This window comes from Hippopotamus amphibius, chromosome 6 (genome assembly GCF_030028045.1).
Source record: "Hippopotamus amphibius kiboko isolate mHipAmp2 chromosome 6, mHipAmp2.hap2, whole genome shotgun sequence".
NCBI lineage: Eukaryota > Metazoa > Chordata > Mammalia > Artiodactyla > Hippopotamidae > Hippopotamus > Hippopotamus amphibius.
In genome coordinates, this window is record NC_080191.1 from 101,347,336 (window position 1) to 101,366,194 (window position 18,859).

Genomic DNA, 18,859 nt, shown 5'->3' on the forward strand with positions numbered 1-18,859 from the left:
ACATGTGAAAGCCATTTCTGCTTAATCTGAATGTTCATTAGCATAAATATCACTAAACGTTTGAGAGATGAATTTCTCTATATACTTACAATGCAACTGCAGAGCTACCCTGCAGATCTGTAAGCTGTGCAGAGGTTTAAACTTTTATAATTTCAATTTGCTACCACCTGGGGTGAAGGGCTTTGGAACGTCATGTTATTGAAGCTCCTTAATTTCTTGGCGAGACAAAGTGAATTCTAGGATACTCCATGCAGTCAGCTTAGCACTAATAGATTTTTTAAGACAAATGCATATAACATTTACACTCAATGGGCTTTTATAAAAACAAAGCAATTACTTACATAGCATTAATTATATAAGCTGCCTCCTTTTGACAATTCAAATTCTTGTCTTTCAGGGTCATTTCTGAATATCCGCACATCAGGTGCTGAAAAAAAGAACAGCTGTAACACACCTTAAGGACTCCTCATCAGGGATGAAGAGACATAAAATGACTGGGGGCCTTTTCTGATGTGTAGTACTATTGACCATGTCTAAGGCTTGAAATCAAACCCACTGGTAACATTTTTTCTTCTGTGAAGGATTTAAAACATTAAACAGCAGCTCCTGTGCGGTCAGGCTCCTGCCCACCTCTCATCCTGCTCTGCCTGCTCTCTCGCTCTTGGTCACCCAGCCACAGGGAGGCCTTCCCTCAGCTCCAAGAACACACAGCTCTCTCCCACCTCAGGGCCTGTAACAGATGATGTCTCCACTCCCAGTGAAACCGAGGAGGACCCTGTGGGGCTCCTGGGCACGGAAGCCTTTCTGTGTCGCTGTTTCTTGTTTGTAGGAAATAGGCTTCATTCAGCCTCCATGACCTTCCCTGAGTTCCAACAGGCAAGTTCAAATAGTTGCTAATCAGGGAGGGGAGGGGATGCAGAGACCAGGGAGGAGCAGCTAAGAAACAATAGGGTAGTCTTGGGGCAGGTCCTGGTTCCCCCTCAAGGGACACATAACAATGTCTTTGAGCTCTTCAGCAGAACGAAAACCCCTAATAAATGGAAGATGTTAACTACTTGATGAAGCATTCTTCATTCTGGAGAAAAGGTCACAGTTCCATAACCTCAAGAAGCACAGAAGCTCATCATGAGACTACCTGAGGCCAGATTAAAGGAGTGCAGGCCCTGCACACACCCTGATCCTTATCAGTAAGGCCCCTCCCCACCCTTGAACTATTGCTTTAAAACTCCTCACCAAATCCCCCTGGGCTGGAATACACAGTTTTGAAGGCACCAGTCCTCTGTGTACCCCTTTGCCTGACAAAGCAATAATGTTATTCTTTTCTACTTCACCCAAAACTTTGTCTCCAAGATTCAATTCAGCACCAGTGCAGAGAGGCTGAGTTTCAGCATCACCAGCGCCAGGACTAGGGTGCCACAAGCAAGGCACTCACCACAGGTGCAAATGTAAGGGGCACAAAAAACTAACTAACCAAGATAAATACTATTTTTTTTTTTTTTTATGGCGCACGGGCTTAGTTGCTCTGTGGCATGTGGAATCTTCCCAGGGCAGGGCTCGAACCCATGTCTCCTCTTGGCAGGCGGATTCTTTACCACTGCGCCACCTAGGAAGTCCGATAAATACTATTTTAATGCAGTATTATTAAAAAAAAAACAACATTAATGACAAAAAGCCTTGGAGAATACAATACCAAAAGTTTAAAAAGCAACAAGACCCAGTCCTAAATTGCACCATTTCACCTCGCTTTCTTACCAAGCTGAACTTAGGTCCACTCATCAGCAAAGCCAATTTACTGATACCAGGTTGTGGGGAAGGCAAGGACAGCATTTACTGCAGGGTGCCAAGCAAGGAGAATGTACAGCTAATGTTCAAAAGACCCGAACCCCCTGATAGCTTTCAGGGAAGGGTTTTTAAAGGCAACATTTGGAGTTAGGGTTGCAGCCCATGGACTTTCTTCAGATTGGTTGGTGGTGAGGTAACAGGGTGGTGTTTTGGGAATCTTAATCACCAACCTCTGGTTCCAACCAGTCTGGGGTCTACATGCTGATTGTCCTCATACAGCCACCACCTGGACAGGGGTTTTAGTTTTTGCAAAACAACCCAAATGTATGCGTTACTGAGTCCAAGCTCACTCTGCTCACCGCACGATAGGCCAATGAATCGGACACGAGGTGCTGAGGCAAGGAATGTGACTTTATTTGGAAAGAAGGTAGACAGAGATGGCAGACTAGTGTCTCTGAAAAAACCATCTTATTGGGGTCCGTATGCCAGTTTGTTTTACAGAATTAGAGAGGGAGAGGTGGTGAGGAAGTCAAGTGAAAGGGCCATCAGTCTTGCAAAAGATCTCAGGGAATGACGAGCCTCCGTGAGGGGATATGTTAATTTCAGCCATTCACACAGGTGGGCAGGGCAGACTGTCTGCCTTGTGAGTCAAACAGAGGCACTTTACTTTAACATTCAGGCAGAGGGGCAGTGTTCCCTGAGGCAGGCTATCATGTATGATTATAATAAAAGCAACAAAAAGCAAAGGTTATAGTCCAAGAAACAGATCCAACATGGAGTCTGATTTAGCTCTTCCTGGTTACATATGCACTAGGTTATTATGTATATCCCTTGGGGAGGAACTAGGACTCTTTTATCACGGAACTATTGTTTAGGCTGTCATTACTTTTCTTGCTTGACTGCTTTTCTTTTCTTTCTGCATTCCCTCACTTCTCTAATTAGTAACTGCTCCAGTCTGCTTTTTGGAATGCAGGGAAAGCCTAGGAAACTAAAGCCCTTTTCTACAAACAGGAAACGGTGGACATGGAGGGACCTGCATACACAGGAAGGCACTGCAGGGTCCTACTTGGTTTTAGCTCCACTTTAATCCTAGCCCTGTTGGATCCTGTCCTCAAACTTTTGATATTTTGTTACTATGGACTTTTTTTAAGCATTACTTTGGATTTTTTTTTTAAAGAATTGCATTACAACATTATTTATCTCGATTACCAATTTTTTGGAGTCCCCTTTAATTTTGTACCAGGGAAAATGCCTCACTTGTCTCACCCTAGTGCCCAGGGATCTATTGGATGCCTTTGACTCTTTTGTTTGTTTGTTTGCTTGCTCACACCCTTCACTGTGGTTTTGATCCCAACAGCCAGGCTCTTTTCAGAGGTCTGCCCTCAGGCAAGTGGACAGGTATACCCTTCCAGAGCTGACAGCACCAGGGAGCTCCCACCACCTCCCCCTGTCCTGCTTATCCCACATCTTTAGGGCTTCCCCTCCAGGGCACGTCACCTAAGTCAGAGTTTTGTACCACCCACTCCCTGTGATCCCAACACTCTCCCTCAGGCTCTTTGTAGGGCACTGCTTTTCACCTCCTCACTGGTGTCGCAATGTCACCTGCTCCTTCTCTGACCACCAAAGCCCTTCCCTTCCCTTATTTCACAGCATCCTGTTTTCTTTCTTCCTAGTGCTTCTGATTGTTTACAATTATTTTATCTACTTGCTTACTTTTTCTTGGTTATTGGGTCCTCTTACTAGCAGTCAAACTTCAAAAGGACAGGAGCCATATCTGTTCCCGCCATTTTGGCACCCCTCACACCCGCCCCACCCAGTGTCTGCACAGTGCCAGGCGCTCAACCAATGAGTGCACATCAAGTCAGCACCCTCGTTTCCTGTGGGCCGAGAACTGGAAGCTGATGAAAAGGTGTGCCCGTTGTGAAGGTGAATGACTGATCCGCAGGTCCACTTAAAACTATTCATAAAATTAAAGGAAATCTGCCTGAGGGATTTGTATAGTAAAAGCCTATAAAGTCTGAAAAAAAAATTCTGAGAGGATATCTGCTTTTTCTTATCATTGAAGGCAGATTCTCTGCATCACAATTTCTAATCTACAGGAAAACAAAATAAACTCAGCTAATCAATAAAAAAGATACAAATTAGGATACAAAATAAAGGAGTGGAATAGTAAAGGCCCAATGAAATCCCCAGATTTTGTATCATTAGTAGTCCATTCTTGCACTAGCAGGGATGCACTTACAAAGTGTAGAGGTAAGATTTGTGAGCCAAGAGCTCTAAAGGTAGATGTTGTAGTTAGGCAGAAAATCACAATCCTCGCTTCTCACACCTGGGGCAACAGGGAACGGGAGTTCACACACCTTCTTTGGCAAAGAGATTGTCTACTAATAATTTCTCCCCGCTTAAAAATACAATCCTGTTTCTCCTTTCTGAGTGTTCTTAATGCATCTTATTCCCACAGCCCATCTACAAGTCCTAGAAGGTATATAAATGTTAATGTGTGCTTCCTGATATCCCCTTCATTTTAAATACCTGTAGTTGTTCATCGATGTAAGGAATTTTTAAAATTTCTAGAGCAGATGGTCTCAAAGAAGGACTCTTGTTCAACATGCTGTAATGTTTAAAAAGAAAATTATTGCTCAAATGAACTAAAATATAAGTACAATTTAAAACTGTTTCTGCAGCAATACATTTCTTTCCATACCTTTCCATGATGGCATTCAGCTGTCTCGGGTATCTCTCAGGCAGAGAGGGGGTGGCACCTTCAACAATCTTTAAGACAATGGATAAGAAATTGGAGCCAGTGAATGCCTGATTCATGCAGCACATCTCATACAAAATGCATGCCAGAGACCTGAAGACACAGAGAACTCAAGTGAGGAATAAACGTCCTCTTTTAAATTTGATCATCATACAAAACCTCAGATGTGTTAGGGCATTGGTTGTGAGGCATTAACATACACTTTGTTTTCTATTTAAATACATGTTTACTAAAAAAAGAGTAAATGGTGAAAGAAGAAAGCACAAAATGTAAGTCTGAATGTCCACTTTTTCTCAGAAGAAAGCAAACAATTCAACAGGTATATGCCTATACATAGTTGGGACACAATAAATATTCGATCAAGATAGTAAGGAATTTTCGAATTAACCTTTTTGAAGGAAAAATAAAATGCAGGTAAATATTGCCATCCTAAGGCAGTTCAGTTAATGTTATATATGCAAAATAAAATTTAAATTTATTAGTCTAGCCTTCCCTCTAATGTGTATCCAAGCATTCTGAAAAGGAAGCTAGCATCTTTATTAGTTTTCTAAATAGAATCCATTTTGCAAGTAGGGTGGGAGAGTGGCTGCTCGCAGCTCACATTAACATGTATAATTCTCCCTTCGGGAGTGTGAAAGAGAATATTAAAGTTCTAGATCAGTCCAACACTAATTTGTATGAACTATGCAAATCAGTCATCTCTAAACCAGCAGAAAAATCTTTTAAATAATCTACATCATTAAGAAAACTAAGGGGAAATTTTTGCCTGAACTTAGTGTTAAGAAAGAACTTTTCTCTTGAATAATGGGGTACTGTTATCTTCTGGGTATTTTGAATTATGTAACTGGCCAGGTCTCCCTTTTCTTATCAGTTGCTTGAAAGATCAGAAATAAATTTGCCGTTGACCTTGTGTAAGCTGTGTTTTACGTAACTTCAAACACTGTCCTGCTTTCTTATAAAAGGCAAGGTATATATCAATATATACATACATGAATATCATCATTTTAATCATTTTGTGGGTGTTCAAGAAAATGTGCATTTGTAAGAAAATTCTGGGATATATACACTGAAAATGTTTCTGGTTCCAGTAAATAATAATAACACTAAAAATTTCAAACTGATTGATACTTTACATATTACAAAGCACTTTCACATGTATCTCTTTAGTTAAGTATTTCTCTTTCCAAATTCAAGACTATTTCCATTATAGAATGCCAGAAAGAGGGGGACGTTAGGAGAAATCACATAATATTGACTAGAACAAGATCAATGTTAAGCTTATAAATTATGAAAATTATTTGAAGTTCAATACATTTTCATCCATCTGCAAGACTATCAAATGGTATTTGGTATAGTAGCACATATTTAGATTTCTATACCCAGGAAAACAATTTCCTTCAAATAAAGGTGAAATAAAGACACTTTTAGACCAAGAAAAACTGAGAGAATTCATGCCAGCAGGAAAGCACTAAAATCCTAAAAGGGAGTTCTTGCAACAGAAGAAAGGTGATTCTAGACAGAAACAAGGAGTGAAAGAAGGAAAGAACAGCACTGGAAAAAGTAATTCTGTGAATATCTTTAAATCAACATTAACTCATAAAACTATTAACTATCTTGTGGGATTTAAAATTAAGTAGAATAACATTTCATGCCACAAATAATGCAAAAGACAGAAGAGTGTAAATGGAGTTACAGTATCATAAGGTATTTTACTAATATTACTGGGAAAGTGGTAAAAGCAGTAATTTTTATTAGACTGTAATGTCAAGAATGCATGTTATAACGGCTAAGGCTACCACCAAAAGAATAGTAAAATAATGTATAACTGACAAGCGTAAAACTAACAAGTTACTAGAGGGAAGAAAAATCAAACAATAAAAATTCAAATTAAAGAAAAGCAAGAAAGGACAAAAAAAGGAACATAAGATAAGTGGGATGGGAAGATTAAAAAAGAAAAAAAAACTGTCATTAAGCATTTCAACATGATTGTATACACTAAAAAGATCAAAAGACACTACAAACTATTAGAATTAACAACTGAATTTAGCAAGATTGTTGGATACAAAGGTTATTTCTATAAGCCTGAAACATTTTAAAAACAAAATTTAAAATGTCATTTACATTAACATCACAAAATGTCAAATATGTTGGGATAAATCAAGTGTAAGATGTGCAGTACCCTAAACTGTAACCTCAGTACATTGCTGAGAGAAACTAAAGAAGATCTAAAAAAAAAAAAAAAAAAATAGGGAGGGATAGATCCATATTCTTGGATTGGAACGTTCAATATTATGAAGATGTCAATTTTTCCCAGAATGACCTATAGATCTAATGCAATATTGAACCAAACTCTAGCAGACTTTTTTGTAGGAATTGACAAGCTGATTGTAAAATTTACATAGAAATGCAAAGGGACAAGGGTAGCCAAGGCAACTGGAGAAGAACCAATTTGGAGGTCTTGTATTACCAAACAGCAAGATTTATTATGAAACTGCATTTCTTATGAAAGTGTGATATTGGCAAGGAATTAAAAAATAGACCAATGGAACAAAATAGAGCGCTCAAAAACAGATCTGCACATATTCAATCACTTGACTAATGCAAAGTAGAGAAAAGATGATCTTGTAATAAGTTATGCTCGGCCAATTGAACACCCATATGGAAAATATTGTATACAGACTCCTGTCTCACATCACACGCATGCACAAAAATCAATCACAGGTGGACCTAACTGAAAGGTAAAATCATGAAGTTTTTAAGAGAAAGCAGGTAAAGGTCTTTCTGATCTTGGGGTAAGCAAAGATTTTTAAAAAGAAAATGCAAAAAGAACTAACAATAAAGTTGTAAACTTCTACTCACAAAAAGACATCATTGGGAAAGCAAAAATGAAGATACAGAGTGGGAAAAGATATTTGCAATTCAAATATCCATCAAAGACTGGTATCCAAAAAATTCCATCAGTCAATCTTCTACAAATCAATAAGAAAAAGGAGAGAATCCAACAGAAAAACGGGCAAAAGATTTGAAGAGACACTATATGGCCCCAAATCATGAGATATTTAACATTATTTGTCATTAGAGAAATAGAAATTAAAACCACAGTGCACATTCATCAGAATGGCTAAAATGAAAAAGACAATTACCAAGTCAGTACCCGTTATGCTATTAAAATTTTTTTCTTGAAAAGAAGAAAGGCGAAGGTTTTCTTATTCTGACACAATATAGAGCTACAAGGGACTATCAAGATTTGCTAATTCCAATCTCAATGTATTGATGAGAAACCAAAGCTCAGAGAGAGGAAAGAATTTGCCTGGAAAGGCACCATGTTAGATCAATTTGTTTGGTACTAGTACTAGTTCTCATTCAATATTTCTTAAAAATGTTTTCTAAAAAAATTACATCTACCCCCTGCTATATAATCTATTGTACATGTAATAATTTGAACACTGAAAAAAATAAACAAAATTCATAGGTTTGAAAGGTAGAGGCTATCCAGGCACCCCCACACACTCTTCAGCGCTTGTGGGCTCTGAGTCATCCTCAGGACTTGAGGTGAAACAGAACAAAGGCACACTGGCTCTCTCCTGGCTCTGAGAGGTCTGAAGGGTTGGATGGGAGCAATGATCCCTGATCCAGGACATTTTGACCTGTCTTGGGGTCAGACTTTTACATTGTTACCACCCATGATACAAATAGCAACAACAACAATGACAATAATAATGAAAATAATCGCTGAAATTTTAATGATGGTGTTTGCTTTACGCCAGGCCCCCTGTTCGATGGACCTTACGTACCTAAACTCATATAATCACCCTCACAGCAGTTCTAATAAAGTAGGAACTATTATTACCATTCCCACTTTTCAAATGAAGAAACCTTAAAATTGGGTAAACTGTTCAAGGTTCCATATTGAGTGGGTGGTGGGGCTAGTATTGCAACAGGCTGTCTGGCTCTAGAGACAGAAACTCAATGCTATCCTGACTCTCTGCTGTACCGGTCAGAGCATTTCAGGTCCCTAAGGATGTCAGAAATCTTGGCTAGCCCTGAGAGAAGCCTTTCAGGCAGGGGCTGACTTTGCTGACTTGAGGTCCCACCTGGAACCATAATCCACTGTAAGAGATCCCTGGGGCTTTTGACAAGCCATGTGCAGGGCATCAGATCCTGGCAAACAGAGAAAGCACAGACAACTAAACCCTTTGGAGGAAAAAGAAAAGAAGGGGAGAAGAATCAAGATGGCAGAGTAGGAGGACGTGTGCTCACTCCCTCTTGAAAGAGCACTGGAATTACAACTAACTGCTGAACAATCATCAACAGAAAGACACTGGAACTAACAAAAAAAAACAGCCCACATCCAGAGACAAAGGAGAAGCCGCAATGAGATGGTAGGAGGGGCACAATCGTGTTAAAATCAAATCCCATAAATGCTGGGTGGGTGACTCACAAGCTGGAGAACAGTTATGCTGCAGAAGTCCTGAGGGTTCTGAGCCCCACATCAGGCTTCCTAAACTGGAGGTCCAGCAACGGGAGGAGGAATCCCGAGAGAATCAGACTTTGAAAGCCAGCAGGATTTGATTGCAGAACCTCCACAGGACTGGGGGAAACGGAGACTCCACTCTTGGAGGGCACACAAAAAAGTGTGCTCACCAGGACCCAGGGGGAAGGAGCAGTGACCCCATAGGAGACTGAGCCAGACCTACCTGCTGGTGTTGGAGGGCTGCCTGCAGAGGTGGGGGGGCAGCTGTGGCTCACCGAGGAGACAGGGACACTGGCAGCAGGGGTTCTGAGAAGTGCTCATTGGCGTGAGCCCTTCCAGAGTCCACCATTAGCCCCACCAAAGAGCCTGTAACCTCCAGTGCTGGGTTGTCTCAGGCTAAACGACCACCAGGGTGGGAACACAGCCCCACCCACTGGCAGACAAGGAGATTAAAGAGTCACTGAGTTCCACCCACCAAATCAGATTAAGGTCTTACTGAGCTCCGCCCACCCAGCCGAAACCACCATCAGTCCCTCTCATCAGGAAGCACCCACGAGCCTCCTAGATAGCTTCCTCCATAAGAGGGTAGACAGCAGAATCAAGCAGTATCAGCAGTATTTCATCTTGTGGAACTGAAAATCACAGCCACAGAAAGACAGAGAAAATGAAAAGGCAAAAGACTTTGTACCAGATGAAGGGATAAGATAAAACGCAAGAAAAACAACTAAATGAAGAGGAGATAGGCACTCTTCTGGAAAAAGAATTCAGAATAATGATGGTGAAGGTGATCCAGGACTTTGAAAAAAGACTGGATGCAAAGATCGAAAAGTTGCAAGAAAAGTTTACCAAAGACCTAGAAGAATTAAAGAGCAAACAAACAGAGATATGCAACACAATAACTGAAATGAACAATACACTAGAAGGAACCAAGAGCAGAATAACTGAGGCAGAAGGGCAAATAAATGACCTGGAAGACAGAATGGTGATAATCACTGATGCAGAAAAGAATAAAGAAAAAAGAAGGAAAAGAACTAAAGACAGCCTAAGAGACCTCTGGGACAACGTTAAATGCACCAACATTCACATTATAGGGGTCTCAGAAGGAGAAGAGAGAGAGAAAGGACCTGAGAAAATACTGGAAGAGATTATAGTTGAAAACTTCCCTAACATGGGAAAGGAAATAGCTACCCAAGGCCAGGAAGTGCAGAGAGTCCCAGGCAGGATAAACCCAAGGAGAAACACGCCAAGACATATAGTAGTCAAGCTGACAAAAATTAAAGACAGAGAAAAGTTATTAAAAGCAACAAGGGAAAAACGACAAATAACATACAAGGGAATTCCCATAAGGTTAAGAGCTGATTTCTCAGCAGAAACTCTACAAGCCAGAAGGGAGTGGCACAATATATTTAAAGTGATGACAGGGAAGAACCTACAACCAAGAATACTCTACCCAGCAAGGATCTCATTCAGATTTGGTTGAGAAATCAAAAGCTATACAGACAAGCAACAGCTAAGAGAATTCAGCACCACCAAACCAGCCCTACAACAAATGCTAAAGGAACTTCCCTAAGTGGGAAACATAAGAGAAGAAAAGGACCTACAGAAACAAAAACAAAACAATTAAGAAAATGGTAATAGGAACATATATATCGATAATTACCTTGAATGTAAATGGACTAAATGCACCAACCAAAAGACACAGACTGGATGAATGGATACAAAAACAAGACCCGTATATATGCTGTCTACAACAGACCCACTTCAGACCTAGGGACACATACAGACTGAAAGTGAGGGGATGGAAAAAGATATTCCATGCAAATGGAAATCAAAAGAAAGCTGGAGTAGCAATACTCATATCAGATAAAATAGACTTTAAAATAAAAAAATGTTACAAGAGACAAGAAAGGACACTACATAAAAACCAAGGGATCAATCCAAGAAGAAGAGATAATAATTATAAATATATATGCACCCAATATAGGAGCACCACAATATATAAGGCAAATGCTAACAACTATGAAAGCGGAAATCGACCGTAACACAATTATAGTGGGGGACTTTAACGCCCCACTTACACCAATGGACAGATCATCCACACAGAAATTTAATAAGGAAACACAAGCTTTAAATGACACAATAAATGAGCTTGATTTAATAGATATCTATAGGACATTACATCCAAAAACAGCAGATTACACATTCTTCTCCAGTGCACATGGAACATTCTCCAGGATAGATCACATTTGGGATCATAAATCAAGCCTTGGTAAATTCAACAAATTGAAATTGTATCAAGCATCTTTTCTGACCACAATGCTATGAGATTAGAAATCAATTACAGGAAAAAAACTGTAAAAAACACAAACACATGGAGGCTAAACAATATGCTACTAAATAACCAAGAAATCATGGAAGAAATCAAAAAATACCTAGAGACAAATGACAATGAAAACACAATGATCTAAAACCTATGGGATGCAGCAAAGGCAGTTCTAAGAGGGAAGTTTATAGCGATACAATCCTATCTCAAGAAACAAGAAAAATCCGAAATAAACAATCTAACCTTACACCTAAAGAAACTAGAGAAAGAAGAGCAAACAAAACCCAAAGTTAGTAGATGGAGAGAAATCATAAAGATCAGAGCAGAAATAAATGAAATAGAAAAAAAAGAAAACAATAGCAAAAATCAATAAAACTAAAAGTTGGTTCTTTGAGAAGATAAATAAAATCTATAAACCCCTAGCAAGACTCATCAAGAAACAGAAGGAGAGGACTCAAATCAATAAAACTAGAAATGAAACAGAAGAAGTTACAACGGACATCGCAGAAATAAAAAGAACCATAAGAGATTACTACAAGCAACTATATGCCAATAAAATGGACAACCTGGATGAAATGGACAGATTCTTAGAAAGGTATACCCTTCCAAGACTGAATCAGGAAGACATAGAAAATATGAACAGACCAATCACAAGGAATGAAATTGAAACTGTGATTAAAAATCTCCCAACAAACAAAAGTCCAGGACCAGATGGCTTCACAGGTGAATTTTATCACACATTTAGAGAAGAGCTAACACCTATCCTTCTCAAGCTCTTCCAAAACACTGCAGAGGAAGGAACACTATCAAACTCATTTTATGAAGCCACCATCACCCTGATACCAAAACCAGAGAAGGATACTACAAAAAAAGAAAACTACAGACCAATATCACTGATGAATTTAGATGCAAAAATCCTCAACAAAATGCTAGTCAGAGGATTCCAACAACACATTAAAAGGATCACGCACCATGATCAAGTGGGGTTTATCCCTGGAATGCAAGGATTCTTCAATATACGCAAATCAATCAATGTGATACACCATATTGACATAATGAAGGATAAAAACCACATGATCATCTCAATAGAGGCAAAAAAGCTTTTGACAAAATTCAACATGCATTTATGATAAAAACTCTCCAGAAGGTGGGCATAGAGGGAACCTACCTCAACATAATAAAGGCCATATATGACAAACCCACAGCAAACATCATTCTCAATGGGGAAAAACTGCAAGCATTCCGTCTAAGATTAGGAATAAGACAAGGATGTCCATTCTTGCCACTACTCTTCAACATAGTTTTGGAAGTCCTTGCCACAGCAATCAGAGAAGAAAAAGAAATAAAAGAATCCAAATTGGAAAAGAAGAAGTAAAACTGTCACTGTTCACAGATGACATGATACTATACATAGAAAATCCTAAAGATGCCACCAGAAAACTACTTGAGCTAATCAATGAATTCGGCAGAGTTGAAGGATACAAAAGTAACACACAGAAATCTCTTGCATTTCTATACACTAACAATGAGAGATCAGAAAGAGAAATGAAGGAAACAATCCCATTCACCATCGCAACAAAAAGAATAAAATATCTAGTAATAAACCTAACCAAGGAGGTAAAAGACCTGTACTCAGAAAACTATAAGACACTAATGAAAGAAATCAAAGATGATACAAACAGATGGAGGGACATACAATGTTCTTGGATTGGAAGAATCAGCATTGTGAAAATGACTCTACTACCCAAAGCAATTTACAGATTTAATGCAATCCCCATCAAATTACCAATGGCATTTTTCACAGAACGAGAACAAGAAATTTTATGATTTGTATGGAAATGCAAAAGACCCCGAATAGCCAAAGCAATCTTGAGAAGGAAAGATGGAGTTGATGGAATCAGGCTTCCTGACTTCAGGCTATGCTACAAGGCTACAGTGATCAAGACAGTATGGTACTGGCACAAAAACAGAAAAAATGGAACAGAATAGAAAGCCCAGAGATAAACTATGGTCAACTAACCTATGACAAAGGAGGCAAGGATATACAATGGAGAAAAGGCAGCCTCTTCAATAAGTGGTGCTGGGAAAACTGGTCAGCTACGTGTAAAAGAATGAAATTAGAATACTCCCTAACACCATACACAAAAATAAACTCCAAAGGGATTAAAGACCTAAATGTAAGGCCAGACACTATAAAACTCCTAGAGGAAAACACAGGAAGAACACTCTCTGATGTAAATCACAGCAAGACCTTTTTTGATCCACCCCCTAGAGTAATGGAAATAAAAACAAAAGTAAATAAGTGGGACCTAATGAAACTTCAAAGCTTCTGCACAGCAAAGGAAACTATAAGCAAGATGAAAAGACAACCCTCAGAATGGGAGAAAATGTTTGCAAACGAATCAACAGACAAAGGATTAATCTCCAAAATATATAAACAGTTCATCCAACTCAATATCAAAAACACAAAGAACCCAATCAAAAAATGGGCAGAAGACCTAAATAGGCATTTCTCCAAAGAAGACATAAAGATGGCCACAAGGCACATGAAAAGCTGCTCAACATCACTAATTATTAGAGGAATGCAAAGCAAAACAACAATGAGGTATCACCTCACACTGGTGAGAATGGGCATCATCAGAAAATCTACAAACAGTAAATGCTGGAGAGGGTGTAGAGAAAAGGGAACGCTCCTGCACTGCTGGTGGGAATGTAAATTGATGTAGCCACTATGGAGAACAGTATGGAGCTTCCTTGCAAAACTAAAAATAGAACTACCATATGACCCAGCAATCCCACTGCTGGGCATATACCCAGAGAACACCATAATTCAAAAAGACATATGCACCCCAATGTTAATTGCAGCATTGTTTACAATAGCCAGGACATAGAAGCAACCTAAATGTCCATCAGCAAATGAATGGATAAAGAAGATGTGGTACAGATATACAATGGAATATTACTCAGCTGTAAAAAGCAATGAAACTGGGACATTTGTAGAGACATGGATGGACCTAGAGACTGTCATACAGAGTGAAGTGAGTCAGAAAGAGAAAAACAAATATCGTATATTAACACATATATGTGGACTGTAGAAAAATGGTACAAATCAACCGGTTTGCAAGGCAGAAATAGAGACCCAGATATAGAGAACAAACATATGGACACCAAGTGGGGAAAGCGGGGAGGGTTGGGGGGGGAATGAATTGGGAGATTGGGATACCAAACTGTACACTCTAAATATATGCAGTTTATTGTAAAAAATTAAAAATTAAAAAAATAAAATAAAATAAATAAACACCTGTGATTCCACCATATGTTTCAAGAGAGAAAACATCCCCCAAACTGCAGGATTCCCTCTGTGCCCCTTCCCATTCACTTTTCCCCCAGGTGAACCCTATTCTATGCCTGATGTCTATTATTCCCATGTATTTATAATTATATTACATCTATATGTATGCCCCCCCCCCAAAAAAAAAACAAAAACAAAAACAAAGGAAGGCAGACAAGTTTGGTCTTTGCTTTTCTGTTGCTTGGCAGGGAGAGAAAGTTAATGACCTATTAATCACAACGTCAAACCCTGGTTTTACGGAGACATAATTCTACCTGAGTCATATTTGATGAATATAGTTGTTGCAGGAAGGGAGACCCCCTCCAGGGCCCCAGAGTGGGCTCTTGTCTGACACTTGGAAATGAATTGTCCGAGGAGACGCGTGCTGACAAAGCAAGAAACTTTATTGGGCAGGGAGCCCAGGCAGAGAGCAGCAGGGTGAGGGAACCCACAAGGACTGCTCTACCATGTGGCTTTCAGTCTCAGATGTTATGGTGATAGGGTGGGTTTCTGGGTTGTCTTTGGCCGATCACTGTGACTTAGGGTCCTTTCCAGTGGTGTGCACATCTCTCAGCCAAGATGGACTCAGGTGAGAAGAATTGTGGGAGGTGGGCAGGACATGTTGCGTGGCATTTCCTTTTGACCTTTCCCATATTCTTCCAGTTGGTGGTGACCCGTCGTAAAGTAACTCATGCAAATTGTTATTCTCTGCCTGGTCAAGGTGGGCAGTTACAATCTGTGTTTCCCCTAACATATTAACATAAAAAGATGTGGAATTATCTGGCTAGACAGACTATGGAACAATTAGATCTAGACGACAACTCAGTAATCAATTTTGATGCAAAATGATTCTCCTTTTGGAAATCCTGTCAGCTGCACTGAAAGCAAACTGCTTTCCATTTACCTACTTTATTTTGATCTACTGATTCACTGTGCTTGAGCACATGGAGAAGACTCCATTTATTAGCCAGTAACTTGTGGAAAGGGACCTGCTAAGGTCCCAGTGCACCTGCCTGGCATGGGATCTGGTAACTGAAATAGGAGACAACCTGATTGTAGAAACTACCATGACAGGGACTTCCCTGGTGGCACAGTGGTTAAGAATCTGCCTGCTAATGCAGGGGACAGGGGTTTTACCCCTGGTCTGGGAAAATCCCACATGCTGCAGAGCAATTAAGCCCATGAGCCACAGCTACTGAGCCTGTACTCTAGACCCCGAGAGCCACAACTACTGAACCCATGTGCCACAACTACTGAAGCCTGCGTGCCTAGAGCCTATGCTCCACAAGAGAAGCCACCATAATAAGAAGCCCGCACCCCACAACGAAGAGTAGCCCCTGCTCTCTGCAACTAGAGAAAGCCCGCACACAGCAAAAAAGACCCAACACAGCCAAAAAATTAAGTAATAAAATAAAAGTAAAGTATCGAAATGTAAAAAAAAGTCTGCACGCTACCACCAAAAAAAAGAAAAGATCCCGCATGGTGCAACTAAGACCCAGCACAGCCTAAATAAATAAATAAATAAATATTTAAAAAAAAAGAAAAGAAAGAAAGAAACCACCATGACACTTGGGGCAAAAGATGTTTTGTTTATCCTGTACCAGTTTTACAACCTATCTATTATGTATACTTTTTATTCTAATATCTATATATCTATGTATCTATATGTCTATGTTTTAATTTTCTCCAGTGTCCAACCAGGCATTTCTACATGGGAATAATTACATTATCTCAAACTCATCACTACTATCCTTTTCAAAGTCTCCTCTCATTTGACTCCCAGGTCTTAAATATGGTGATGCAAGAGCAGGGAAGGGTGGGGGGGCTGGGAGATGAGTTGAAAAAAACAAGAGGTATATTTTATTTAGAAGTCTGCAATTTGCATTCCCTTCTTTTTCCAAAATACAGCCAACTGTGAAGAAGTAAGCAAATAAATCCCTAAGGGGTAAATGTGGCAGTGAAAGGGAAGGCTGGGATCAGGTGTGTGTGAAGCCAATTATACCTGAATTCCATAAACTTGCCATCTGTCCAAGTTGACCAGAACTGCCCAGAGGATTTCTGAAGCACAGATTGATGATGAATTGCAAATTTAATTCTGACTTTGTCTTATCTTGAGGTAGCTAAATTAACCCTTTGAAATCTGCTCTGACTGCAAAGAGAAGCCTGCCTCACAGTGGTGCATGCCTCTGGTTAGGGAAATTTTATTGATCTTCTAGATAACATTTTTACGTGATGTAATCAAGGACCATCCTAACATATCCATCTAGAAAAGAGTATACATAATTTAAACAGTTGAATAAATAGAGTAATAGAAATGTAATACAAGAATAGCAGGTTTTGCTTTAGTGAGTGTTACCCTAAATAGAAGTCTTTACTGTGGTAATGTTGAATATCAACATAAACTCAGTCTAGATATGATGAATGACAACTGGGCCACTTGAACAAATTTAAGAAGCATGTTATTAATAATCACTGTTTATTTTTTTGTTTGTTTGTTTTGTTTTTTTGGCACATGGGCTTAGTTGCTCCATGGCATGTGGGATCTTCCTGGAGCAGGGATCGAACCTGTGTCCCCTGCATTGGCAGGTGGATTCTTAACCACTGCGCCACCTAGGAAGCCCATAACTACTGTTTATTAAGGGCCCATCACATCCCAGAACTTCTATCAGCTCTTCCCAAGCTTTGATATGCATACAAATCTCCCAAGGAATTTGTTAGAATGCTGATTCTGAGTGTCTGGGGGGAAATGGTGGATACACTGGGACCATAGTTTCTGTATCTTCTTTGAATCCCCATGTAAAACAGAGTAGCTAGAAAGCCAAGCTAAAAACTAGGGCCAACATTTTCAACAAAGTTAGGTGACAGAGTGTCTCTTTGAACCTCAAAGTACGAGTGCGTGGAGACAAATCACGATTTCCAAGTGACCTGCACAACGTCAGCATCTGTGTGAGAAGCAGAGAGAGTCAATGGCGTGATTGAAGGACCCAACAATAGAAGACCCTCAAAAGAGTCAACAGGTACTCATTATAAAGTGCAGGGGGCCAATCTAAGAACAGCAGCTAAAACTTGTAGGGGTTCTGCCTAAATCAAAAGCAAGGCGAACGCAAGAAACTCCCAGGGGAAGGCCTAAAGGGGCTGTGCCAGAATAGCTCAGGACTATCCAGTAGAACATTCTGCAGTGATGGAAATGTTCTGTATTTCTGTCTACAATAACCACCAGCCACATGTGGCTACTGAGCACTGAAAACATGGCTAGTGTGTCTGAGGAACCGAATTTTTAAGAGTATTTAAAAGGAAAAGTGAATGCAGGTGCACTCACCCCTTCTTACAAGAACACTGGAATCACAACTAACTGCTGAACAACCACTGACAAAAAAACACTGGGACGTACCAAAAAAGATACCCAACATTCAAGGACAAAGAAACAGCCACAATGAGATGGCAGGAGGAGCACAATTGTAATAAAGTCAAATCCCATCCCCACCAGGTGTGCAACCCACAAACTAGAAAACAATTACACCATAGGAGCTCTCCCATTGGCATGAAAGTTCTGAGGCCCATGTCAGGCTTCCCAGCCTGGAGGTCCAGCAATGGGAGGAAGAGTTCCCAGAGAATCTGGCTTTGAAGGCCAGTGGAATTTGATTGCAGGACTTCCACAGGACTGGGGGAAAGAGAGATTCCACTCTTGGAGGGCACACACAAAGTCTTGTGCACACCAGGACCTAGGGGAAAAAAACAGTGACCCCATAAGAGACTGGACCAGACCTACCTGCTAGTGTTGGAGGATCTCCTGCAGAGGCAGGAGGTGGCTCTGGCTCATGGAAAGGACAAGAACACTGGCAGCAGAAGTTCTGAGAAGTACCCACTGGCATAAGCCTTCCTGGAGGCCACCACTAGTCTCACCAAACAGCCTCTAGGCTCCAGTGCTGAGTCACCTCAGGCCAAAAAACTAACAAGGAGGGAACACAGCCCCACCCATCAGCAGACAAGGGATTAAAGTTTTACTGGGCATGGCCCTGCCCACCAGAGCAAGACCCAGCTCTACCCACCACCAGGACCTCCCATCAAGAAGTGTGCACAAGCCTCTTAGATAGCCTCATCCACCAGAGGGCAGACAGCAGAAGCAAGAACTACAATCCTGCAGTCTGCGGAATGAAAACCACAATCACAGAAAGTTAGACAAAATGA

The 18,859-nt window shown here is 40.2% G+C and overlaps 1 protein-coding gene across 10 annotated transcripts in view; it reads right to left on the bottom strand.

Annotated features, from left to right (window-relative positions):
• NEK11 (NIMA related kinase 11) overlaps nt 1-18,859 on the bottom strand; it is a 246,032-nt gene that overhangs the window by 141,300 nt on the left and 85,873 nt on the right. For all 10 annotated transcript variants that reach the window (XM_057737901.1, XM_057737900.1, XM_057737893.1 and 7 more), the window contains 3 exons: nt 4,487-4,636; nt 4,315-4,393; nt 342-427 (listed from right to left, as the gene is read on the bottom strand). In XM_057737901.1, coding sequence (XP_057593884.1) covers nt 342-427; nt 4,315-4,393; nt 4,487-4,636 — 315 coding nt within the window. The remainder of the gene's footprint in view (nt 1-341; nt 428-4,314; nt 4,394-4,486; nt 4,637-18,859) is intronic.